Source organism: Metarhizium robertsii (genome assembly GCF_000187425.2).
Source record: "Metarhizium robertsii ARSEF 23 chromosome Unknown MAA_Scf_7, whole genome shotgun sequence".
In the NCBI taxonomy this organism is placed as follows: domain Eukaryota; kingdom Fungi; phylum Ascomycota; class Sordariomycetes; order Hypocreales; family Clavicipitaceae; genus Metarhizium; species Metarhizium robertsii.
Window position 1 is genome coordinate 614,579 of NW_011942215.1, and position 24,874 is coordinate 639,452.

The window sequence follows — 24,874 nt, forward strand, 5'->3', positions numbered from 1 at the left end:
ATCGTGCATTGTTTGCGACCCAAGGGGCCAATGCTTTGTGTCTTGTTTATCGACGCCGTTGTACCACTCTAAACAACAAGTCGAGGGACTGCAGACTGATCAGTGAGCAGCGAGGAACGAAGGAGGCATGGCGTGAGTGGCTGCGCCGTCAGAGTTGGATGAAGTCAACTGGTGTAGTCCGTACGCCGTGTGTTCTGTACTCGGTACTCGATACTCGGTACTTGGTGCCCCGTATGCGAGGCCTGGCCGAACACGTACCAAAACAACAGGCAAGCGTCAGCGGCCACGGCTGCGAAGACAACAACAATCCGCGCCAGGATTCATTATAAGCCGGCCCTCCCCCCTCAGGGCAGCTCGCCTCACCTCGTCCCATCATTCGATTGCCCGCCGGCACCATGGCCTCCACGCAGGTTCATCCGGGCAGCTTTACTCACCCCGGCGGCAAGATCTCCAAGTCGCGGAGTCGCACTGTGGTCAAGCCCATCCTCAAGAAGCTGCACTCTCACCACTCGGAGCGTGAGTCGCTCGACCTCGACCGTGGTTGGGACGACCAGCCGTCGCCGGGCCTTGCCGCCGGCCCTGATTTTGGCACCTACGACAGCGACGGATCCTATCAGTACTCGATTCCAAACGGTCACGGTGCCAGATCCGCCCGCGATGTGAGCTTCTCCTTGTCCGCATCCGACATGACGGGCTCCGGCCTGGGCGTGGCACCGCGCTCCAAGTACTCCCATGTTCGATCAACAAGCGGCAACTCGCACACCTCGTCCATTGCAACTACCACCAGCGGCCGTAATGGCGGCACCTTCGTCCACCCCTTCCAGCAGCAGCCGCATGCCTCGACGCCTCCACTGTCCTATGCCAACTCGAGGACTTCCTTCGAGAACGGCGTGCCAACCGGTTACTCTCCCACCATCACCGAGGACGACGCCGACGTCGATCCGTACTCGTCCTTCCACTCTGCTTCCACCGCTCCTCGCCCAGCGCTGTACCAGTCCGCCTTTTACCAGCATCCTAACCATCGCCGCCCTTCCATGGCCAGCCAGCGTACCAGCTCGCTTTCGGATGGAACCCAGACAACGCGGGTACCTGCTCCTCGATCCAACTCGGGCACGACTCGCCCGCTGGCGCCCCCGTCTCTGAATCAGAGCAGGTCGGAACTGGCTTCCAGCGCTGTGTCTTCCCTGGCCGTCGACTCCCCCCTCTCATCAACCGCTCCATTGGCAACTGCTGGCACAATGCTGTCTTCCACACAGACCCAGGCCAGTGCAATTTCAACCTCGGCTGCGCCCCTGTCGCCGCTGCGCAGCTCGCTCGAAATCGGCGTGTTCCGTCTGCGCTCCCGAAGCGAGGTGGACACCTTCACTCACCAGGAGCAGGTCCGTGAAGCCCGCCGCAAGTTCGAGGCCAAGGAGCGCGCCAAGGACGAGAAGTATGCCAAGGAGCAGCTTCGTAAACGAGAACGTGCCGAAACCAAAGAGGCACACAAGCTTGAAAAGTCACATACTCGGCTTCGCAAAGGCAGCGCGGGTCACGGCAGCGTCTCGAGCAGCACTATGTCTAGCGGCACCGACCTCCGAATCTCCTCCTCAAGAAAGCGCGGCGCAATGTCGGAAGACAGCCGCGAGAAGATAGAGTTTTCCTCTTTCGGCTACAACAGCACGCACGGTGGGCAAACGGCTCCCTCCAGGGCCGACGAGGTACATTTCACGTCGCCAAAAAGAACCAAAACCGCCAAGCACAAGACCATGGGCGTCTGGACCGCCTTCATGTTGTGGCTTCGGACTCGTCTGCTCAAGATGGGCAGACGCTAGGGGAGAGCCATGAGCAGAACGGCCGAGCCAATGACCCCAAATTTGGACTTGGGCGTGATTGTCGCAAAGGCCGACTTTCACTTTTCTCTGGCAAATCATACGTTTTCACCGTGAATATCATCATTACACGTATTGGTACGGGCTACCGGACAACACATTCATAAGCTATACGAGATTCTTACCAACACGCCCTGGATCGACACTTGTTCTGCCTCGAACCTCTCAACGAACAGACAAGAAACCACTTGGGACACAGGCATCCTTTTCATAACCCTCAACTATAGTCTCACCCAAACAGCAATTAGGAGCACAGAACTCATAACTAACAACCTCTCAATCTTGAGGGGGAAAAATCCAAATCCCCAAGAAGGAAAAAATCTTTCATTTTAGTTTTTGCATGGCGTTGGGAATGGAAACCTCCTTGGGAGGGCAGGCGAAACTATATGGTTCCTGGTATTATTTTCAATTAGGCGCATCCTCACGATTTTGCATCCACAGAGGGCTAGGGACGGAGAAACTTGGGAGCACCTTTTTGGGTCTTTTTCTTCTTTTTCTCATCGAGTTGGGAACTGGTGAAAAGAGAGATCTTTACATGTCGAAACGAGAATCCCTAAACGGCCTGTTTTTTGTCAAACATGGTTAACATGAGCGTTCTGTTTTACTCTGGCTTTATATATATATATACTTTTTCTTCAAGGCGTATCGGTCCATGGGGATTGGGAGGACTTGTGAGCGACTGGATGATGGCAGGCTGTGATAGGTCTAGCGTCAATATAAAATACTGTAAGCTACTGCGTGTTGCGTCCCTGCTATATTCATGTGATGCACATTTCCAGAATGTAGATGTGTCTCGCAACCGGGTAGTTGATGAGAATTACGGCGCATCAACCGAGTCGATGCGAGCGGTCAACATTGACGTAGTACTGTACTCAGCTAGCCTCAATGACTAAAAGCAACGGTTATTCACAGCGATCAGCATTAAGAATAATAGCATGACCCGTTGGCAACGAAGTGGAAAGTGGCTCGTCCACTTAGTCGCCGACGGGTATCGTGACATTTCTGGCGTAAACAACTTCACACGTAGACCGGTAATATGCACCGCCCTCAGCACCAATGTCGTACTCAAGAAATCAAAATCAATTTCATGCTCACCATGTAAAGAAACGGGTATCTAAATGCTCAATAACCCAGGTGTCCAAGCCACGCCAGAAATAAAGTAAATAAATGAATGAATGAATGAACCGCCCAAACCAGCAGTCTACCCAAACTCCCTAAACAAACCACCGTCCAGAAATTTGCGCCATCAGTGCGCGTCACTCCTAATTCAGCCTCGGACTCTTCCTCCTAGAAAGACTCTGCTCAAATCCCACCAAGAGATTCTCCCTGCCTTCTGCCAGTACGGGCTGGTTTCTAACACTTCTTACTCCCTTAAGTGGTTTCTTAAAGCTAGGCATCGTGTGTTCAGGAGGCATGCTCATTGTGCTTGCTCTCGGATCAAACGCGAGTGCACCGGTGGTTAGATTGGCCGTCACATTAGGATTGACCTCGCGCAAACTCATGTTCTTGTCCGACAAGCCGACGTTGGACTGCCTTGTTGCCGTGATGGGGGAGCTTTTGTGCCCAATGTCTGGAAACATGATGGAAGTGTCGTCCTTGTCGTTGACCTCATCGCCCGTGAGTGAAGATTGCTCCTCGTCAACCTTAGAAATGATGATATCGTGAGGTTCCGTGCGAGGAAGTTTCGTGGGGAAAAGATACGTCGCTTTCTGAGGCGTGTCACCCGTAGGCTGGTACTCTTGCAGGGTGGTAGATGTGATGCCCTCACGCAGGTTGACAAGCGGCTGGCAAACTTGCGACTCGAGCGGTTCGAGGCCGTCACGCAAATCATTTGTGTCCAGCTCCATGCCTTCACCAAGATTCTTGACTCTTTCAAACGTTGTCTTGAAGTGCGCCGAGATGTTACCAAACGACTGTTCCACCGTACTAGACAGCGCCTGTAAAGACTGGCCATGAGATTCGTGATGGCTAGCACTTTCCGTCTTAGCCCGGTTGACAAAGTCGTCCAGTGCCTCCATTTGTGTATCCAAGTCGTCTGTTTGGTCTTCCGCAACTCTCGCTGTCTCAGCATGAATAGACTTGGCCGTGTTTTGAATAGACGTGCTTTGGTCGCTCGCTAAAGTCCAGTCGTCCTTCAACTTGGTCTTTAACTGCTCGCGAGACTTCTTGACCTCTTCCATCAACTCATTTCCCTTGCCATCCCAGCTCTCCATTCCTTGGGTATATTGCGCCATCGCATCTTCCATAGAAGCATTAGATTCGGCAACACTTTTCTGAATAAAAGTTGCCCTATCGGCAAGGCGAGCCTCTTGTGCATCAGCTTGGGAATTGACCAAGCTGGTAATCTGGATCATCAACTTCTGGCGGTCCTCGGCAGTTTGTCGTCGCTCTTCTTCTAGCGCTTCCTGGACTCGCCTAGAAAGGCTGGTATTTTGTAAAGCAATTGTATTCATGGCACTTTGCAGCTGCCGCCGTAAGCTGTCGGCCTCACTACGCTGTGCTGTAATATGTTTGACGAGATCTTCAAATATGGATTTGAAGTCCTTTCCAAGCGAACTGTACGAGTTATGGAGCTGCAAATGCTGGTGAGTAAAGTGAACTCCGACAAGGGTCCTTCAAGAAGCAACTTACTTGAGTGTGAAAGTTTGTCATCTCTTGCAAAACATCTCCTGATAGTTTTTCAGCGGCCTGTGACATGACCTGAAGCCTCTCCCCAACCTTCTCTTTAACTGTGTCTCGAACCACTTTGATCTCATCCAAAACTTCGTCCATATCCTCCTTTGACTTTTGCTGCTTTTCCAGCAGCAGCTTCTTTGAATCAGTAAACAGGTATAGATGCTCATCCAGCAATGTCTGCGTGGTTGAAAGCTTTCGCAGTTCTTCATCCACGAATGCGGTCATTCGTTTTGATACACTAGAGATATGCTCTTCTTGTTCCTCTTGAAATTCGAGTACTCGCCGTTCAACCATGGACGTGACATCCGCGACTTGCGATTGTGATGTGCTCCAAGCTGCTCGATTTAGTGATTGTAGGTCTGACTTTCGTTTGTTTTTTGCCCTGAGACCAGTAACATCATTCACCGTTTTATGAAGCTTGCTAATGAGTTGCCCCCCGATTTCTGTAAGCTTCTCCTCCGTCTTCTCGTGTGCTTTTCTTAGCTGTGTCTCCTCTGCAAGTGATCTGCGAGTCGCGGACAGCACTATCTCCGTCTGATCAAGAACCCCCTTTGTGTTGTCCAGCTGGGCTTTGATTCCATCGTGATCCTTTCTTAATCCCATAAGTGACGTGGCTATAGAAAACAGCTCGTGGACTTTGTTCCTCAAATTGGTCTCCAGGGTCTCAATCTTTGCACTCTGCTCCTCCAGCACAATGCGGCGAGATTCATTTTGGGCAGTCAAATCTTCGTATGCATCGTTCGATAAATACACCCCATTGCGTTGTCTCGTTGAGATTAGCTCACTCTTTAGTTTCTCGATTTCATTAGCAAAGTCGTTTAAGAGCATCTTTTTGTTAAGCATCGGGTTCACTTGAGGCTTATTCTTGATATTCTTGGCGCGAAACGCATAGTCCAGAGTGGAAATCGTCTCCTCAAGATTCGCCTTGGCTGGAGAGATGGTGGCAATAATGCAAGTTTTGGTTCGCCCGCCGAGTGAGTCTTGCAGCAAGCGCGTCAATTTAGATTCTCTGTAGGGAATGTGCGAATTTCGGTCCACCAGCGCGTTAATAACACGGCCGAGAGTTAGCAGCGATTTATTGATAAGACCAGCCTCAGCAGCTCGCTTATTCTCCGCTCCAGATCGTTGAATATTTTCGCTTCCAGCCAGGTCGACTAGGTTAAGCTTCCCTGCACTAACGAAGTCATCTACACCTTGGTTATTTGTCTTCTTAACATAGGCGGTGATAGTAAAGACAGTATGACTTCGAGAGCTGAGATCGTTGCACTTGGTGGCTGCTACCTGTCGTTTCAAGCTGCCATCTTGAAGCACCTTAATACCTTCGGAAGCATTCTTAATATGCTTCTCCTCCATGCCTTGAACGATCGTAGAGGCATGCCCTTTTCTTGACGCGTCGTCGTAAATTTTTAACTTTGCGCTTTCTTCAATAGATAGAAGATCGCGGAGTTCTTCGTTATAGAGCTCGATGAAGGAACATTTTACGCAATGCTCCCTATCATCAATCTTGAGCTTATTGAATAACTCATGCAACACACGAGGAATGATGCCCGCTTGATCAGAGAGTATGCCTAGCGTCTCGGTCATATCCCCCGACATGGTGTATGTTTTCCCCGTGCCGGTCTGGCCGTACGCAAAGATTGTGCAGTTGTATCCAGCAAGCATCTGCAAAATTGGTTAACAAGAGGCAGTCAATTCATTTTCAAGTTGAGCCACACACCTCGTCCAATATCGGTCTGACCGTATCGTCAAATACCATGACCTGGTCTGCCGCGGCCGAATACACACGATCGAAAGCATATGACTTGTTGCTCAGAGAATTCGGGCCCAGCAATAGCCCGACAGCGCTTCCTTTGACGCCGTCCGCCTGCACGACCACGGTGCTGTTCTCTTTGACTTCGCGTTCACTCCGTCCTCTACACCTCACAACAACATTGATATTTGTCTCTTCGCTACCGCCGCCGCCGCCGCCGGCATCAGACTCGAAATCACGCTCCTTGCGCTTCACGCCTGTTGCGGTGGTCGACACAGAATCTGCTGGGGACGCTGCGCCAGCGCGGTCTGGGATCCCTCTGACCGCGCTCAAGGACGACGGCTGCCTCAATGTCGATGACCTCCCAACGGGCTGTCTTGGGATACCATTCCGGCTCCCAGCGGCAGTGCGAAGGCTGGCGCCCATTGTTGACCGGTTTAGCTCCCGGTCGGAGCGCGTAGTTCGTCGAGAAGCCAGCTTGGCCAGGATATCCGCGTGGACGACGCGGTCGTTGCGGTGAGGATCGGGAGGGCGTGTGGCAGGTGCGAAAAACAAAAAATATATACGATATCAAATGCAATGACGGACAAAACCATCACCGCTGGACGTAGAGTTACTCACAAGCCCAAAGATGGCAAAAATCGGTGTGGAATGGAGTCGTGCACAATCCTTGCGCGGGAGGGGGTGCCCATGCTGACGTTCCCAGGAAGTGAGCACGAAGTAAATAGCTCCGCACTAAGGAAGGAGCTCTGCATCAACACCAGCCGTTGCCCTGACAACCGCCACCGTTGCGGTGGCCTCATCTCGTCTACCTCGCCTAGGTCGTCTAACTCGTCTAGGATGACCGAATGACGCAACAGTTTGGCCAATACAGCCGACTGTATGTTTTCTTAAGAGGCCAAAAAAAAAAAAAAAAAAGACGGTAGTATAGTAGTGCCATTGAATTTTCAATTATTCAAGTTGGGAGTGATGAGTGTGCTCACGTCCCTCGCAACATGAGACGTCAATTTGAGGGGAAAAAAGAGAGTTCAAAGCTGGATAGCTTCTACTGCAATGGATGCAAGAGATGGCAACATTTACTAGCTTAAAGTTCTTCCCCTTTTGGTACCAGTTTATGACATCTAAACTTTATTGGTAGTCTGTAACCGCCAGACCAAATGTGCAATAAAAACGAAGCATTCATTATACCAGGGTCCTGCGCCATGCAGGGCTCTTTTTGGTCGCACATCAACTTTCCCCCACAAAAATGCAGCATTCACGACTTTCAGATCAATCAACAAGGGACATGAGCCCTTTTCGAGAGAGCAAGCTGTGCAATGATTTTGCGCCCACATTTGAATATCTACATGTATGTACAGGTAAAGTATATGCTCACGCACCCAATGCATTTCCCAACACCAAACGCCGCCCATGACAGCAAATCACGCATCGTATGTTGCAACGCTCAAAATGCCCTTTTTGGTCCTCGCTTCTCAAGAGGCTTCTTTACCTGCGGGCTCAGCAGCACCGCCGTCGCTCCTCTGCTTCAAAGACTGCAACCCAGTTTTGTGCTCGGTGTGGTCCTTGCTCAAACTCTTCTGCTTGACAGCAAAACTCATCAAAAAGCCCACAAAGGCAGTGCACGTAAACAGAATATACATCTTCTGCAGCGAATTCCAGTAGGCGTTCTTCACCACCGCAGCATCATGGCCCTGTAAAGTTCTGACAAGGTGCACACTGGCGGCGGCACGAGAACCACTAAACATGCTGGCCAGCTGCGGCCCAAGCTCACGCTGCAAGGTTCCAGCCTGAGCTTTCATCTGGTTATTGAAAATGACGCCGCCGGCGACAACCGAGATGGAGGTGCCCAGCTGGCGGAGGAAGCCGAAACTAGCGGTTGCTGACCCAATGTCGCGCGGCTCAACGTTGGTCTGCAGGGCGATGAGGGGGGACTGGAAATTGGGCCCGACACCGATGCCTGCAATGATTTGGAAGATGACAATCTTGGCCCAGTTTCGGTCATCGCCCAGGCTGACGAGGAGGCCGAAACCGAGCGTCATGACAGCGAGGCCAAACATGATTGGGATCTTGTAGTTGCCCGTGCGCTTGATGATGATGCCAAAGCTCGCAGAGGTGATGGAGAGCGACAGCACAAAGGGGAGCAAGTAGATGCCCGAGAGAAGGGATGTCGCGCCCATGACGGCCTGGAAGTACAGAGGCAGCCAGTAACTCCCGCCCATGAAGGTGAAGGCGTGCATGAAGGAGAGCGAGAAGGAGGCGATGCTGGTTCGATGGCGGAACAGCGAGATCGGCATGATGGGGTATTTGGCAACCATGGATTCATAGACGACGAAAAGGCCAATGGTGATGACGCCAAAAACAATCAGACAGATGACGGTGGGCGAGTCCCAGGGGTGCTGGACACCGCCAAACTCCAGGCCAAAGAGGAACATGAGAGTGCCGCCGATGATCAGCAAGCTTCCGGCCCAGTCAATCGCCAGCAAGCCCTGCTTCACGGGCGTCCTCGGGTTATGCAGCTTCAGCACAAAGATCAAGATGAGGATGCCGACGCCCGACAGGGGCAGGTTGATGTAGAAGCACCACCTCCACGACACTTTGCTCGTGAAGACACCTCCGAGCACAGGGCCAACGGCAGATGCAATGGCCCATACACCGCCGAGAATGCCAAAGTACATGCCACGCTTGCGCATAGAGAACAAGTCCGAGATGCAAATGTTGGGCAGCACAATGGTGCCGCCGCCACCGATGCCCTGAATAGCTCGCGCGGCAATCAGCATGCCCATGCTGTTGCTCACGGCGCACAGGAGCGAGCCGATCCAGAAGATGACGACGGCACCAATGAGGACGGGTTTCCGGCCGAAAATGTCTGAAATCTTGCCCCATGTCGGCACAAAGGTGGCATTGCCGAGGAGGTAGGCGGAGCCGATCCAGATGTAGCCCAGGCTGGAGTTGAAGGTGCTCGATATGGTCGGGATGGCGGTGGTGATGATGGTCATGTCGAGGGCGGCGAGGAAGAGCGCCAGACACAGGGCCAGGACAACGAGGAAGGTCTCGACATTGGTGCGCCCGGCTTCTGGTTCTGCCAGTGCTTCATTTCCTGATGGGCCGGTGTCTGAAGTTGGACTTGGGGGTTCGGATGGCGTGTGAGGCGCCTGTGAGTGCTTCTCAATGAAGCGATGAGTTTTGGAGCCATGGATGTCGCCGTCTCGCTCGACGTCGCCGGTCTTCCCAGAACCGGTCCACGTATCTGTCGTGGTGGGCGTCGATGAATGAGACGCCATGCCGGGCGATGCGGTCTTAAATTCCCCTTTTCAGCCCGTGGTGTCTTGAACTGGCGGCGCTGAGTGGCAGCTGATGAGAACCGGTTTTGTCTCAGCCCTCCCCTTTACGTTGCGTCGTGTGGTAAAGATCGACGCAGTTGCAAGCTGCAACTTCAACTATACGGCAACAAGACACCAGATGTGGACTTCTATGAACCGACAGCAAGTCAGCAATCGTAAGAAACAGGTTGGGCAGCTGGGGTGGATGAGAAAAAGGCATGGTCTCTTTGACTTGGAATGGGCAAATGGATGACTACATAAAGTAAAGTATGTAGTAACTACAGAGGGGAGGCGGAGACTAGCGGGAACAAGCCGGTGAACATTGAAGGCGCCAGACCTTTTACTGTACGTACCTAAGTACTAGATATTGACTCGACAAGGATGTCCCGTACTTACATAAGTAGGATCAATGACGGGATGAAAACGGAACGGACACGGGACGAATACGACGACGTCATGGAAGAACGGGAATGTCTGAGGCGTTTGGTTTTATATTTCGAGGTGCTCTGGGATGGCAGCAATAGCCGTGCCGTCTCGGATGTACGAGCATTGCATCAACCGGCACATAAAACCATGACTAGCGGCGAGCACTCCAGCGCATGCCTGAGTGGTTACCAGGCGACACGATGACCCAGTGCCTAATTGACATTTGAAAGTTGGGGCCTCGTCCGGCCAATCCAATGCCATTGATGACTGTGCTGGCGGTTGGACGGCGCGGGCGCGCGCAGGCCTTTCGTCCGTCTGGTTCGAGGTGCCTACCAATTGGGCTTGAGGGGCCGGCTGGTTTCAATGTTCCACTTGGCTGGATCCATCAGACCCAATGTGTCGCGGCCAGTTCGTGGACAGGCCACAGTGCGCGCCATTAGTAAGCGTTCAATGATGGCTGCATCTCGGCGCAACGAAAGTTCATACAATGGCACGGGCTTAAGGCGGAGACTGTAGTCAAGGTGAGACCTGGCAGAGACTCATCGTCAGCCGGCAAAGTATTACGGTCTACGGAGTACAATATACGGAACAGTACATACTTGCATCGTTGGCACCGTAAGATGAAGGGAGGGATGACAAGCACCGGACCGTAAAAGGTGGGGTTCCCTAATGTTGCCCACCTGCCTGATCAATTGACAGTTTCATCTGCAAGAGCTACTTGCTTGGTATGTAATTATACGGGGCGGCGTGCAACTAAGCATTGTGCGATTTCACGGGCACTGAGGTGTCAATGGACCTGATATTACAATATTGTATATCCATCTGCACAAGTACAGAGGCGGATTCCTCGACAGTCTGGTATTAACAGCATCAGAAATCGCGGGTGTTATTATGTATACCGGACATCACACCAGACGCCCATCAAACCATCAATCAGGGACCACCATGTCATCTCCAGCCCTACCCGATAAATAACCAACCATACCACCTTTCTACTCTAATAATTCTCTGTGCTCATTCCTACATCTCCGTCTTCCAGGCTCCAATCCGCAGTCCCCACCAAACCCTCAAGTCGCGAGATAATACTCCGTACGACTCCTCCGTACTTCGTACCCATCGATGGAAATGGATGAATTTCAGTCTGTTCAAAACGTCAAGTGCTTACGCGCCTTGCAGCAGCTGTCGCGTACATTTAAAATGTTGTTTCTTTTGCCATCGGATTTTGCTCGGAGTAACGCGAGCTTCGGCATTCGGGCTCTTGTCATGTCCTGGACTCCTGGCCACCAAGGGATCGTCGCCTTGAAGAATGAGTGCGGCTGACTTGGGCCCATTTGCCATGTGGGATGTGCCGACGCCCGCTAAAGAGATTATGCACCTGGATGTTCCGCATTGAACAAAAAAAAAGTGACACAGACTCGTACAAGGCCACGGGTGTTGTGTCTTGGGTCCCCTTGCCTGGGTCGAGGCTATAAAGATTCGCGCCAATGGATAATCAGCGCTGATCAGTACAAATATCGCCTGCAAACGCCCACTGTTATCAAAGTATCAATGATTCGATCCGATCACCATGGGGGGGACGGTGGATTTTGAGCCCATCGTGGACTCTGTGGAGAGATGTACAATGTGATACGTACAATACATCACCAGAGCCTCAAATGCACCAAGGCGAGGCGTGTGTGAGACTGACTAGTACTACGTACTGAGTCTTTGCATGTATTAATGAAGATTCTATTAACCAGGATCTGGCTGCTGCTACTGCCAAGTTGGAGTCTATGTCTCTTGGCATCATGGGCCGAAGGGAAATGCTGACAAAAGCGAAAGGCGAAGCCTTCAAGCCACTGGGCAACACGCAATGCAGACGGCAAGCCCAGGTTTTCATCGAACCACAAGTTCATGCATTTCCTTGGCGGTCTGGCTGCAGAAGCCCCTGATCCTCTTTTTTTGTCTTCTTTCGACATGCGTGTGTTGAGTACTAGGGACGTTAGAATCGACCTTCAACGACAGACACCACGAGCCAAACTCGGATACATACAAAACGCAACAAGGCAAATTCATCATCAGCTAATCACAATAAATACAGTTCCTTCAATACCCCGGCACAACCGTAGCCTTCACATACAATCCCTCCACAGCCTTCACCGTGACCAACTGCTCAAACACCATGTTTTCCTCATTCATCAACCTCGGGTCCTTCAACTCAAATCTAAACCGCCCAACCCACGCAGCCAGCAAGCATGCAAACTCAGACTTGGCAAACGCCTGCCCAATACAGCTCCTCGGCCCATGCAAGAACGTCAACAGGGCATAATTGCTGCTTGCTCCGCCCAGCGAGGCCCTTTTGACCGAGTGCTCGCCCCCGTCGTTGACTGACAACCACCGTTCCGGGTTGAACTCGCCAGCGTCGGCGCCCCAAAGCGCGGTATCGACATTGGTGCCCCATGCCGCGAGGATGAGCCGCGTGCCCTTGTGGATGCGGCGGTCCAGCACGCTGGTATCGCAGACGGCGTCGCGGAAGGTTTGCGGCACGGGGCTGTACATTCGCAGCACTTCGTTGCACACGGCGTTGAGGTAGGGCAGCTTGTCAATGTCCGCGCTCGTAATGTCTGTCTCTTCATCGACAGACGGCAAGTTGGCGCGGACCTCGTCACGGAGACGGCTCTGGATGTCGGGAAACCGACACAAGGCGTATATCGCCCACGTCAGCGCCGACCCGGTCGTTTCATGCCCGGCGCCCAGGAACGTCATCATTTGGTCGACGAGCTCGTCCTCCGAAAAACCACCGCTCCTCAGAGCTATGGACACGATATCCACGTCGTTGAGCTGGCCCTTTTCGAGCTTCTGCTTCTTGGCCTGGATGACGTCCCGGCAAACATCGCGAATCATGTTGGATGACCGCTGGACCTGCCGCAGTCTCGGAAACGGCACGTTGAGAAACGGCTTCACAGGCACAAACAAGCCCGCAAAGTCGGCCAAGATCATGAGGATCCTGTCCGTCTTGGAGGGATGCGAAAGCGTCATATACGTCTCCACCAACTCGTTGTGGTCGTCGTGAATGGCGTCAAAGTCCCTCCCCAGCCCAGCGGTCCCAATGACGTCCAGCGTACACCTCGACGCCCAGGCCCCTGCCTCCATGTTCAAGACGCCCAGGCCATCGCACTCGGCCGTCATGACCCGTACGACCTCTCGCGACTTTTGCCAGAAGAGCGGGTACAGGTCCTTGATGTGGCGGAACGCAAACGCGGGCATCAGGTTGCGGCGCTGGAGCTTGTGCGCATCCCCCTCGGCGAGGACCAGGGCGTGCCCGATGACGGGGCCCAGGGTGTCGCGGAGGAACTGGGGTTTGGCAAACTCGTAGCTTTTGGCGACGAGGATTTCCGACAGCGCCTGCGGCGACGTGACGAGAAGCATTTCGCGGTTGAATGCCCAGCGAATGTGGATGAAGCCGTCGTTGGGGATCGACGCGATCCTGACACAGGTTAGATGGCCATGGCCGCGGGCTCATCAAGAGATGGACGGGATGGGGACACTGCGTATTCACCATTTTCTTGCGGTTGTTCCCAGACCTTCTTTTACCATCTGCCTCGTGTGCCCAAAGAGATAATCGCCGCCGGGGGGCTTGGGCAAGTGACGATACGGCGACAAGAAAAAGGGATATATGAACAAGCTGTAGATGGAGTAGATGGCCATCTGGATACCAAAAACGGCGGCAAATGCCCCAATAGCCAGTTTCCTAGTCCATTCCTGTTGTTGCGTTATGAAGAGGAGTGTGCCGGCGGCTGCAACGGCTGTGAACAACGGTAGCGGAACTGCCATTACAGCAGGCTCCTTTTGCACAGTCCGCTTTTTTTTTTCCGGTTTATATACCTGTATAGTTTGGAAAGGGAGCGAGCTGAACGGTTTATCGAAAATGCACACGTCCTACAGTTCAAGCGAGGAGGATGGCGGCAGTATTTATTATGCTCAGCGTATCGGCTCAAGCTCACGAACATCCCGATTGGCTTTCAAATTCACACCTGAAAAACGGAAATTTAGGCAGCGCATGACGTGTTGGCTTCGTAAACGAAAGTCACTTTATTGTTTCGTCGCACGCCGTGGTACACGCCGCGACGGTCCGGAGCCGGACTGCACATCCAGCCTATGGCTCCGTGTCCGATATCATTGCCTCCCCGTACGGGCGAGGCTGAGTGTGTGCCTCAACTCCAAGCTTGTGACTGGGCATGCGTTTCATGATTGTAATGGTAGTAGCAAAGTGTTTCTGTGCAGAGGCTGATTTTTCTCTACAGACACACCCGTGATGGGCTAGTGCTGCTCACATCACCAACAATTAGCCCTTGTCCGAGGGCTGCTGGGCATCTAGAACTATCTCTGATGTCGGTGCCTCGTATACTTGCGGCCTGAAATTGTGACAACCTAGTGCCGGCATGCTGACGAGAATTCTGACACCTATGTAGACGAGTGCCAACTGGCCGTCCATCGGTCTCGACGAGATCGGACGCAAGGTCAATGTCCAGTAGGAAAAATTGTAGGCCACTCCCTTGATCCAGAATAAGTGAGGTATCAAACTTGCGTTTTCGTAGCTCCAGAATCAAGACGATACACCATATAACCAACCATCTATGGCGCTACTCAACACCCTGGCACGAAAGATATACCACTTGCCCATTCTCCTTTCCCCTCTCACGACAACGCAATGAATGCCTCTCATCACATCACGCCGGGCCCCAACGCCTGGAGGGCTCTTCAAGTTGGGCCTTGAACAAGATGAAATGCAAGACAAGTTGGCGCAGAGTTGCAAGCCCTTGTACAATCTCGCTTTGACACTACACGTCGAGGTGACCGACTGACTTCAGAAACGCCTCTCCTACACGGCGGTCACAATACGTCGCATACCAGTGAGGAACGTAGACATGCGTCTAAAAGCCGCACAGGAATCGCAGATCCCGGTTATGCTTGCCGGGAAGAAGCCCCTGGAGTGTGAACGGCCAGCTAGAAAAAGAGGCTGAGCCAAGTATACGAGCATGGCAAAGGACATGAACTACACCGGATCATGCGTATATCGGGATACGTATTAGCCAATGGTCTTTGCAACGAATCTTCTACCAGCCGCCGAAGTGAAGCAGCATTCGTCCCCTCACGGTCAATAGAAACCCCATCCTCAACAAATTCTGTCCGCTTTATCCACGACCAGCCCGTGTGTAGATGCGCAAAAACAAACCATGATCTACATACACAACTCGGGCACACGCGTCACATGCCACGAACGCACTGGCGTCAGACACACTGTAGTCGAGATGCTTCCCGGCCCCTTGTTACTCGAACGAATACACCCCTCCTCATCGTGACTGGCTGATGACGGCCACATTCAGATCTTGTATTCTTGATTCTCGTTCCAGCACGCTCCAGCTTGTTCATGGCTGCAAGGGCGCCAGCGTCCGTGTGTCCGACTGAAGCTCTGGATAGGCTGAGCGTCCTCGTCAGGAAGACTGTTCCTCCGACTAGTGTAACCCAGGTGGTGAGTATAGTTGAATGCCTCAGTTTGACATGTGAAAGCAGCAGTTTCGTCTCCACACGACCTAGGCGTCCCAAAAAAAAAAAATCTATAGATTACTTGACATTAAAATATCGTCACGGTATTGACATAATCGTTCCTCAACACCTCAAACACCAGTCCCGGAAACCCATACAACGTCGTCGTCGAATCCCCGTTTGCCTCTGCCCTCTTCGCACCACTCTCTTCCCAACCTCCCAAAAACTCGCAGCTGCTCCCCGGGCTATCGCCCCATCCACGATTCAGCACCATTCCCCTCTGTCCTTGTGGCACTTTTCCTAGCGAGTATGCACCCTCCCATTTAGAGTTCATGCCTTCTTCGACGTATTTGAACTGCGTTTCGGAAGTGACATCGTCGAGGTACGCTATTTCCCAGCGGCAGCGACGGTGGCGGTTGAATTCGTAGGACCCAGGCACGTTGCCGTGGAGGACAACTTTGGTGGCGACAAGACGGTCAGGGTGGTGATGTTTGATTGGGTTTTCTGCTGGGTCTTCGTTGGTGTCGTCTGCGGGGGGTACAGCTGATGGCTGGGTTGGTAGGGAGAGGAGGATGTCAAAGCCAAGATAGAAGTAGTTGTAGAAACACTCTTCCAAAGGATTGCTTGCTGTTTGTTCGTCGATGGCTTCGTCGTTGTCTGAATCGTCTGAACCGGTATTCATGGATGATTGGTCTGTGTCGGTGAGATCATCAGGACGGCCGATGTCAGATGAACTTGGCCGACCACGGGAGCTGCTCGCCGCCCGCATCTTGTGAATCACCATCTTTTGATCGTTCTTCCGGTAAATCGCATTCGGCGGACCCAGTTCCATCACCAGCTCCTGAGGCGTCGTTTCCCCTAGCTGAATCCGAAAGGCATTATTCGTCCACTTCCGAAACAAATCCAACTTTCCACCACCATGTATCCGAATCAGCGACACCTCGTCCGGATACACATCTTTTGTCTTTGGTAGCACAGAAGTTTGTTTAACGCTAGGCAGTATCTCTGTCCACAGAGTCTGTCGCGCCTCAGCCCAGGATGTCCCACTGAAAACCGCCATCGAAGTAGCAACCTGGCTCGACGAAGCGGACAACAGCGTGACCACATCCTTATCCGGTGAGTAGGCCGTTTTCGCCAGCGAAAAATTAAAAGCCACTCCCGGATATGACAGGACATAAGTGCCGTCTTCCTGCCCGCTAGATGGGGGGATAAACTCGCCGGCATAGGTCGGGCCCAGCAGCCGATGGTAAATGTGCCTAAAGGTCGGCCCTAGCGGCGACTCCCCTGGGACGGGCGATCCGGGAGCTGAGGTTCCATTCGTCGTATGCTTCAACAAATCCCTATCCTTGAATGTGATGTGAATTTTTGTAAAGTCCACCACCTCAATCAGTCGCAGCCGCTGTTCGGGCCCATCGAAGCGTAGCCGGAGCCCATTCTGCGGAAGGACAATGCACACAGGTTCAGTGACGGGTCTATCTGGCGAGTGAAGGACTTCGAGTCTCGGGAAACGCTGCGGCTCGGCTTTGAGGCGTGTCAGGACATCATGTAGAGATGCGCCAAGGACTATATTGCGCGGACACGTCGTGTTAGTGACCGGGCAAACTGCAAGTGCTATCTGTTTACGGATACCTACTCAGAAAGCCTAGCGCCCTGCCTGGGTATAGCTGCGCCGTGAAAAGCGACATCCCGTGTGCTTAACAAGGAAGCAAAGCCTCCCTGGGGCGTGGAGGAAGCTTACGCGAGCAGTGGGAGCAAGATTGGATTGGTATCGGGTTGGTGATGGAAGGAGGACGGACAGCAAAGGGAACGTCGCAGAGCAACTCCAGTCCCGGCGTCGATTTTGAGATGAGGCAAAGGTGATGGTGAGGACAGACCGAAATCGATGAGTTTACGAAGAGATGAGTATGGTCAGAGCATCAGCAAGTCGCGGGTCCAAGTCACGAGCCGGAGCTGGAGGCGTTGGTGCGGCCTGAATGGCCTGAAGGTGCCATGTGATGCGCTATGGGGAGTGGAGGGGCACCTAAGCATGACGCGGGGCACCAGATTCTTGACTGCATGTGGCAGTTGAATATCCACCCTGCGCCCCAAGGTTGGCGGCAGTGGGCACCTCTCCAGAGCTGACTAAGCAGTCGGCATGTATGTCCAATATCTCTCAAACGTGGTCATGATTGTTTGTAAAATGCCCACTCAACACTCAACAACGCTGTATTCAAACACCTCAAGTCAAGTCCAGGAATGGTACAAGAGCGTTAGTACCCCTCGCCCGAATTTGCAAGAAAACACGGCATAGACTATTTTTACAAAGGGCAACCTTGTGCCTCTCTCACCACTCCTCAACCTCTCCCTTTTTGGGCCTCTGCATGCGAACAATCTTGTCGCAGTTCAGCAAGCAAAGGGGGTCAAACGCCTTCTTGATCTATAGACGCAAAGTTAGCAAAACTACCATATGCATACAGAACTATATGTACGTGCCTGTCTCATAGCATCGACTGTCGACTCGCCAAGCTCATGTGGGAGGTAATCTCTCTTAACCAACCCAACGCCATGTTCACCCTACCGGAGAAAACAAAATCATTCCATTAGCATCACTGTCACTGGCAATACCGCATGCTTTTAGACTCACAGTCACAGTTCCTTCCATCTCAATGGCACGCTTGACCATCTTGTGCACAACCGCCTCGGCCTTGCTTCGCTGAGGCTCGCTGTACGTCAGGATTGCTTGGGGTCCCAGTCAGCACGGCAACTCGCAAAATTTTTCAACCAGGCGCACACTCACTGTGGAAGTTTCCATCGCCGACGTGTCCGACAATCGAGGCCGTTAGACCACTCTTACGGATATTCTCTTTTGTCTCCTCAATCAGCTGCGGCAGCCGGCTCATGGGCACGGCAACATCCCCAGTCCAGACTCTGTCACCTTCTTTCATCACAGACATGGTGCTCCAGAGGGCTTCCTTTCGGGCACTCCACAGCTCATCCTGCTCCTCTTGGCTTCTGGCAAACTCAAATGTCTTGCTGCCGGCCTGTCTAGCCAAGCTCTGGACTTGAGAAATTTGCTCCTTCACGCCAGCTGGGGTGCCTGAAAATTTAAAGAACAGCGTGGGAGCCTCGGTCCACGAACGCGACGTCATACCGGCAGAGTTGATAAACTTCATCTGGTTGTCGTCCAGGATCTCAACAGCAGCGATCGGAACACCCGCGCCAACAACCTTGCTGACACAGGTAGCAGCGTCGTGGATGGATGGGAAAGTGCAGACAGCCACGTTGGTAGACGCCGGCTTCACGGCAACCTTGAGCGTAGCTTCGGTGACAAGACCAAGAGTGCCCTCAGATCCGATGAATAACTTGGTAAGGTCGTAGCCCGCGGAGCTTTTTCGCGGCCGTTGTCTAGTCTTAATAATGGTGCCATCGGCCATGACGACAGTTAAACTAAGCACCCACTCACGCATCGTGCCGTATCTGTAAGCATTTGTACCGCTGCATCCAGTGCCAACCATGCCGCCAATCATGGCGCCTGGGCCCGGATCAGGTGGAAAGAAAAGGTTATCCTTAGCGAGATCGTCATTTAATGACTCCCATCCAACGGCTGGTTGAACAACCACATCCAAGTCATCCCTATGGAGTGCAAGGACCTTGTTCATTCTGCCAAAGTTGATGGAGATGCCCCTTCTTGTCTGCGTGTAGTGGCCCTCCAAGCTCGTGCCGCCGCTGTAGCCGACAACCGGAATGTGTCGCTGGTGGCAGACCTTCATTATCTCTGAAACCTCCTCGGTGCTGCTAGGATACACCACACAAAAGGGTTTCTCGTCCGGCTTTGGTTGGTGGGTAGACCATGCGGAGGAGGCGTGGTGCTCGATGTCCGTCTCGAGAGTACTGACATGCTCCTTGCCAACAATCTTGACAAAGTCTGCCCAGGCGGCCTGCATGTTTTCGAGCTTCGTATTATGCCTGGGGTCTTGGACCTTGGAAAGCGGGAGGGTCGAGGTGGGTTCGGCTTCGCGAGGCCAGAATGTGCCCATGTAATATGCGATACCTATACTAGAAAGGAACACTGGAAATGGTTAGTTCAATCTGCCATGCCAAAGACCAGAGGCTCGTCGTCGCGTTCCAACTTATCCCGCCACCACTCACAGAAGGTAATCATCCAGTTCCTTGAGGGGTCTGTCATGTTTCTCCATCGTTCATACTGCTCTCTCTGCTCTCGCTCGCGTCTCAATCGTGCTCCAATGCTTCCCATTACCTGGCCCTGGAACGACCTCCCCAGCTTCATCTCATTCCCTTGCCTTGGAGGCTTAGGCTTTTCGGGTTCAATGTCTGTTGAATAGCATCGTCTGATAGCATGCGGAGCGAGCCCTCGTGGGATGTGAACCGCCAACAGCCTACCAAAGGCATAGCTCCGCAGGGTCGTCGTCGAGGGCATCGCCCGGAGTCGTAGTTGCGCCATTGCAGAATGTCTCCAGCACCGCTGTCGTCGCAATGCCTAAGACACCCACGAAACTAGCTGCGCCCTCCGTCTACGACCACAGTTGTCGCCTCGGGAACACAGTGTTTTTGAGCGCTTAGTGGTTGACAGTTCTATTTCAATGGACTTCGACCACCAAAGCTTTGGAGCTCACCGGAAATTTGTCTGGCCGCTAGTGGCGCTCCCCACACTTCAGATGTCCAGATGGTCCGCACCCAATCTTGACGTTCCATCCGCACCGCGGGTTGTCAAGCGGTCGACATTGCCGAATGAGGTGCATGGCCACAGCGTCAAGATTTACATCACAAGTGTCTGGTACGCTGCCAGGAAATTTACCACTATAATTGGCTGGCAGTTGTCGCCGCTTTAGACGGCATATACTCCTAGCTATTACTGCCCTCGCTGCGTGCACATGCATAAATGTACGTGCATGTAGATGAACATACATATGAGTAGTACTGGGCAAGCCGAGGACCGCCCTGCCCAATGTCTGCACGCGGTTGGCCAAAAATCCTTGGCTGGTCTCTTTTTCACTCGATACTTTTTCTTTGACCTTGAGCCTTCTCAATATTGTGCAAGGCTCCGTCATCTACTGAATTCCATGCAGAACCAAAACGATGGGGAGCCACGGAGGTAGATACTCGATTCTTTCGTTTGAATTCGTTACACATATAAATATGTCCAATAAAATCAATAGCCATGCCCGTCGCAGTTGCGGACTGGACTCCCAAACACCATTCTAAAGAAGACGAAGCCTGAACCGCCAAACAGTATACGCCAAACGAAATCGCTCAAATTAGATAGCATCCTTATCAGCCGAGGTTGGTTGTCTTCTCGAATATCCATTTTCAAGATGTCTCCCACACTAGCTGCACATTGAACGTTGGCGCCGTGCCTTGCAAGTGCGCCAAGTACGCGCTTAGTTCTTGATCCTGTTCGATCTGAAGTGGTAATTCACCGCCCTTGCCATCCTTTAGCACGCCTTCCACGCGGAGGCATGCCGTCCCTGGGAATTTAGCTACAGCCACTTGTCGGAGTTCCTGTACCGAGTGCGAAGTGAGTGTGGCTATCCAGAGATTTGAGTTGGAAATGTAGCTTGATGATGACGGGTGAAGGCGTAGAAAAATAGCACATGCTATAGATGGTGGCTGCACCTGTGGAAAAACCGGTGCAGACGTAGCCGGCGGTGCAAATTGCGGCTGTACGTAAGATTGGTTCATGAAAGCGGCTTGAGTGCTGGGCTCGAGCAGCAACGATGAGCTCATCTGTGGTTCAAGTCCTATTCCTGGCGGCATCGGCGATGACCCAAGCACTCGGGACGGCTGAGGTAATCCATCTTGGGAATCTGAAAGATTAGATGTCTGTGATTGCAGTGATATCGGCAAATGCCCGCCAATACTGCTGCTTGCAGGGCTAAATGCCATGTGCGAAGTGTGGGATACTTCCGACATGGTATCAAAATTAGCATTTGCCATGCCCTCCGCCAGATCCACCGGGTCGTTTGACGGAGAACTACGCGAATGTCCAGTCTTGGAGGTTTTTGGCGCTTGTTCAGCCTGCGACGACCCGGTTGAACTGATTGGCAAGTGTTGGCGGTGATGCTTCCTCATGTCTTTGCGGCCCCTTTCATCTCGTAACCTCTTCATGATATCTTTAGCTAGGACTTCTAAAGCACGAGCCTGCTCCTGCTTCTCGTCACCGTTTGTCCTTATACTTATCATTATCCGCTCTACCAATGCTGACTTATCTCCCCACCTCCTCTTCAAGTCTTCCCACTGTTGCGGTGTGGCATCTGATTTGCATGTAAAGCCAGAATCAGCAAGCACTTGGTAAAAAGCCGTCCGCATATCGCGCGACTCTTCTGGATTAATACCGAGGACGTTTTTCGCCTCTGCGAGAGTCATCCTCGTTTCCATAGTTCGCATTCGCTTGGTAACATCCGTACATATGACATCTAGAGCAAGCTGTCGGTCCTCAGGGTTCTCTTTATTCGACCAAAGTAAGCTATAGACCTGGGGCATTTGACGAACTAATTGGCCTTTGGCTGCTTCCCATTTTTCAGCACCAGCCGTCGTTTTCTTGGAAATCTTCTCCTCTTGGCATATTTGTTGAAATTGTGTTCTCAGAGCACGGTATATGGACACATCTAGGTCCAGAATGGCTCGAGCCTCGTCAAGCGTCATCTCCGAAGGAAAGCGATTTAGTTCGCCAGGCTCACTCCCAGTGGCAGATTGTCTTGCTCTCCGCCGTTTCCTTCTTGAGCTCCTCGCAGACGCATGCCTGTCACGGTCCGAATCCTGCTGGGTATCAGAACCAGTGACAGACAAAACATTCCTAGGAGGCGCAGGCGAGCTTCGATCCGTCATGGGTACAGACGAGCTGCGCAACTCTTCTCCCTCTGTCTGGTCGCCGTCATCCCCAAAAGGGGCTTTGCCTTTGTCGCCGTTGGGTACTCTCAATAGCCACCGGTTCCGAGTTCGTACTCTGACAAGTTCCCTAGGCTTGATGTCAAAGCCATCTTCCTCATTCAAAATCCGCAGCATTTCCCTCTGGGCCAAGTTTCTTTCCCAGAGCTCCTTGATGCGGCTTACCAAACGGTCATTCTTATACGCGGGCCGTTGCTTTGGCGGAAAGTTCCAACGGCGGAATTGCGTCTGGAATGCTCGCTTGCTAGAAAACTGTGTAAGTTGCAGTTCACCGTACAACAGGACAGAGTAAGCGGGATGGGGAGCAGTTCAACAGCAACAATACACTAAGCCCACCAAGCATGTTGTGAGCGTGGAGCCGGCCAAGCTGGATCAGGATGCGTCTACCCCATTCACACCATGGCCGGATAGTGCGGGCAAATTGGTAATAGTATTGTATGTGTGTGCAGACGCACTTGGCAGCCAGTAGAATAGAATCCCAGCGGGTGCCAGCGGTACGATAGGACCGTGGTGCTGTGGTGTCATGGTGCCATGTGTGAGTGACTCACCTCGGTGTGAACTTGTGAACAGTCTTCATATGGTCCATAATGTCCTCAAGGGACCTGCCCTCGTCGATATACAGCCGATAACATGTCTGCTGATGCGCGTCCCAGTCATATACCATATTATGGACAAGAGCAGCCGTGACATGACTTCACGCCTGGGCATCGCAGAGACGAACACGGGCAGCTAGCTGGGCGAGCAAGTGAGCGAGTAACACGCTGCAGTGGAGCTGAGCTGGAGCTGTTGCGTCGTGACGGGCAGGGATGTGAATGTGTTGGTGGGTTTGTCGTTCCAATCGTGTTGAAGGATGAAGGCTTGCTTAGTCATCACTACCTGTCAAGGGCAAAGAGGGCAGAGCTTCTGCCAGGGAAGGAGTCCAGTGGAGGACCCACATCTGGCACGAGGTTCTGCTCCGCAACTTCCTCCGCAAACATGGCACACTCGGTTACCCCGGATGTCCATTCGGAGATTCAATGTTGCACCTCCATCATCTAGTATTTGTCTTGTGGCATATGCAACATGTCGAAAACGGCTTTGAACAAACAATCCTCTTCGTGTTAACTATAAGTATGATCATGGTGTCACACAAAAAATGGGCATGGCCACGGCACGTATTTCAGACATGTGTTTTTACTCCCTACATGCTGCGTGATAACTCCGTACATGGCCTCCACAAAATGAACCTCGGTACCCGGCTGTTGAAACCCGGATATAAACCACCGCCAAACATCAACTTATCTCGACCAAGGCTTTGACTGCCCTTACCACACGTACATTAAATACACACTTACACCATATTCCCCGCCGTCGACAATCCTGATAGATTGCTTCCAAACTTCATACTCTTTCACACAAATCCCACACTGTCAACTTCAAAACTCCCGTCTCCAAATCACACCCCAAAAATGGCATCACTACCAGAATCCTACGAAAAGCTCAGCTTCCCAACCCTCCTCATCTCCCATCACCCGCCATCCTCGCCCTCTCCAACCCCAATCATCATCGTCAAACTCCACCGTCCGTCGCACCGCAATGGCTTCACAGACATCATGGCCGACAATCTCGTCGCCGTCTTCAACACCCTCTCCCTCGACCCCCGTGTCAAAGCCATCATCCTCACCTCCTCCGACACTCAAAACAAGATGTTTTGCGCCGGAATGGACTTCTCCTCGCCTCAGGGCGTCTCGACCACCGCTGAGCTTCACCGTGACGGAGGCGGCCGCATCTCCGTCGCCATGTACAGATGCAACAAGCCCGTCATCGCGGCCATCAACGGCCACGCCGTCGGCGTCGGCATCACCATGACCCTCCCCGCCAACATCCGCATTGCCAGTTCCGAGGCCAGAATCGGTTTCGTCTTTGGAAGAAGGGGCTTCTGTCTCGAAGCCTGCAGCAGCTTCTTCCTGCCGAGACTGATTGGGACGTCCAAGGCGCTGCATTTGACAACTACAGGTGCCGTCTACCCAGCCAACCATAAGCTCTTCGACGGACTGTTCAGTGAGGTTGTCCCCCCCGAGGAGGTTCTGCCCACGGCGTTGAAGATTGCCGAGGATATCAGCGTGAATGTGAGCAATGTCTCGTCGAGGGTGATGAAGGATATGATTTACAGAACGACAAGCTCCCCAGAGGAAGCGCATCTGCTGGAGAGCAGGTTGTTTCACGGGTTGTTTAGGGGCAAGGATGCCAAAGAGGGTGTTGAAAGCTTCATGCAGAAGAGGCAGCCTGACTTTAAGGGCACCATGGAGGATGGTTTGCCGTATTATCCGTGGTGGACGCCCGTCGATGTCAAGCCGCCTGCTAAACTATAGCTGTTACACTATGAAGAGATAAGAGAATTCAGTCCGTTTTGTCTGTCAAGTCTCGAAATCGCAATACAA

At 52.5% G+C, this 24,874-nt stretch overlaps 8 protein-coding genes across 8 annotated transcripts; 2 read left to right on the top strand and 6 right to left on the bottom strand.

Annotated features, from left to right (window-relative positions):
* Positions 1-395: 395 nt before the first annotated feature.
* On the top strand, positions 396-1,814 carry MAA_00776 (uncharacterized protein; the record flags this gene model as incomplete). Its single annotated transcript, XM_007818774.1, has 1 exon — positions 396-1,814. The coding sequence occupies one exon, from the start codon at positions 396-398 to the stop codon at positions 1,812-1,814; it is 1,419 nt and encodes a 472-aa protein (XP_007816965.1).
* Positions 1,815-3,133: 1,319 nt separating this feature from the next.
* On the bottom strand, positions 3,134-6,723 carry MAA_00775 (kinesin heavy chain; the record flags this gene model as incomplete). Its single annotated transcript, XM_007818773.1, has 3 exons — positions 3,134-4,444; positions 4,503-6,209; positions 6,265-6,723. The coding sequence occupies 3 exons, from the start codon at positions 6,721-6,723 to the stop codon at positions 3,134-3,136; spliced, it is 3,477 nt and encodes a 1,158-aa protein (XP_007816964.1).
* A 1,046-nt stretch (positions 6,724-7,769) lies between these two features.
* Positions 7,770-9,578, bottom strand: MAA_00774 (Major facilitator superfamily domain protein; the record flags this gene model as incomplete). Its single annotated transcript, XM_007818772.1, has 1 exon — positions 7,770-9,578. One exon carries the CDS (start codon positions 9,576-9,578, stop codon positions 7,770-7,772), a length of 1,809 nt encoding a protein of 602 aa, XP_007816963.1.
* A 2,550-nt stretch (positions 9,579-12,128) lies between these two features.
* MAA_00773 (Cytochrome P450 CYP617A5) lies at positions 12,129-13,856 on the bottom strand (the record flags this gene model as incomplete). The annotated part of the gene is made up of 2 exons (XM_007818771.1): positions 12,129-13,509; positions 13,582-13,856. The coding sequence occupies 2 exons, from the start codon at positions 13,854-13,856 to the stop codon at positions 12,129-12,131; spliced, it is 1,656 nt and encodes a 551-aa protein (XP_007816962.1).
* A 1,801-nt stretch (positions 13,857-15,657) lies between these two features.
* On the bottom strand, positions 15,658-17,254 carry MAA_00772 (UPF0183 domain-containing protein; the record flags this gene model as incomplete). Its single annotated transcript, XM_007818770.2, has 2 exons — positions 15,658-17,132; positions 17,203-17,254. The coding sequence occupies 2 exons, from the start codon at positions 17,252-17,254 to the stop codon at positions 15,658-15,660; spliced, it is 1,527 nt and encodes a 508-aa protein (XP_007816961.2).
* Positions 17,255-17,892: 638 nt separating this feature from the next.
* On the bottom strand, positions 17,893-20,010 carry MAA_00771 (D-lactate dehydrogenase; the record flags this gene model as incomplete). Its single annotated transcript, XM_007818769.1, has 4 exons — positions 17,893-17,985; positions 18,193-18,287; positions 18,346-19,617; positions 19,698-20,010. The coding sequence occupies 4 exons, from the start codon at positions 20,008-20,010 to the stop codon at positions 17,893-17,895; spliced, it is 1,773 nt and encodes a 590-aa protein (XP_007816960.1).
* An 866-nt stretch (positions 20,011-20,876) lies between these two features.
* On the bottom strand, positions 20,877-23,118 carry MAA_00770 (uncharacterized protein; the record flags this gene model as incomplete). The annotated part of the gene is made up of 2 exons (XM_007818768.2): positions 20,877-22,698; positions 23,003-23,118. 2 exons carry the CDS (start codon positions 23,116-23,118, stop codon positions 20,877-20,879), a joined length of 1,938 nt encoding a protein of 645 aa, XP_007816959.2.
* A 784-nt stretch (positions 23,119-23,902) lies between these two features.
* MAA_00769 (Crotonase, core) lies at positions 23,903-24,805 on the top strand (the record flags this gene model as incomplete). The annotated part of the gene is made up of 1 exon (XM_007818767.1): positions 23,903-24,805. The coding sequence occupies one exon, from the start codon at positions 23,903-23,905 to the stop codon at positions 24,803-24,805; it is 903 nt and encodes a 300-aa protein (XP_007816958.1).
* Between the last annotated feature and the right edge of the window lie 69 nt (positions 24,806-24,874).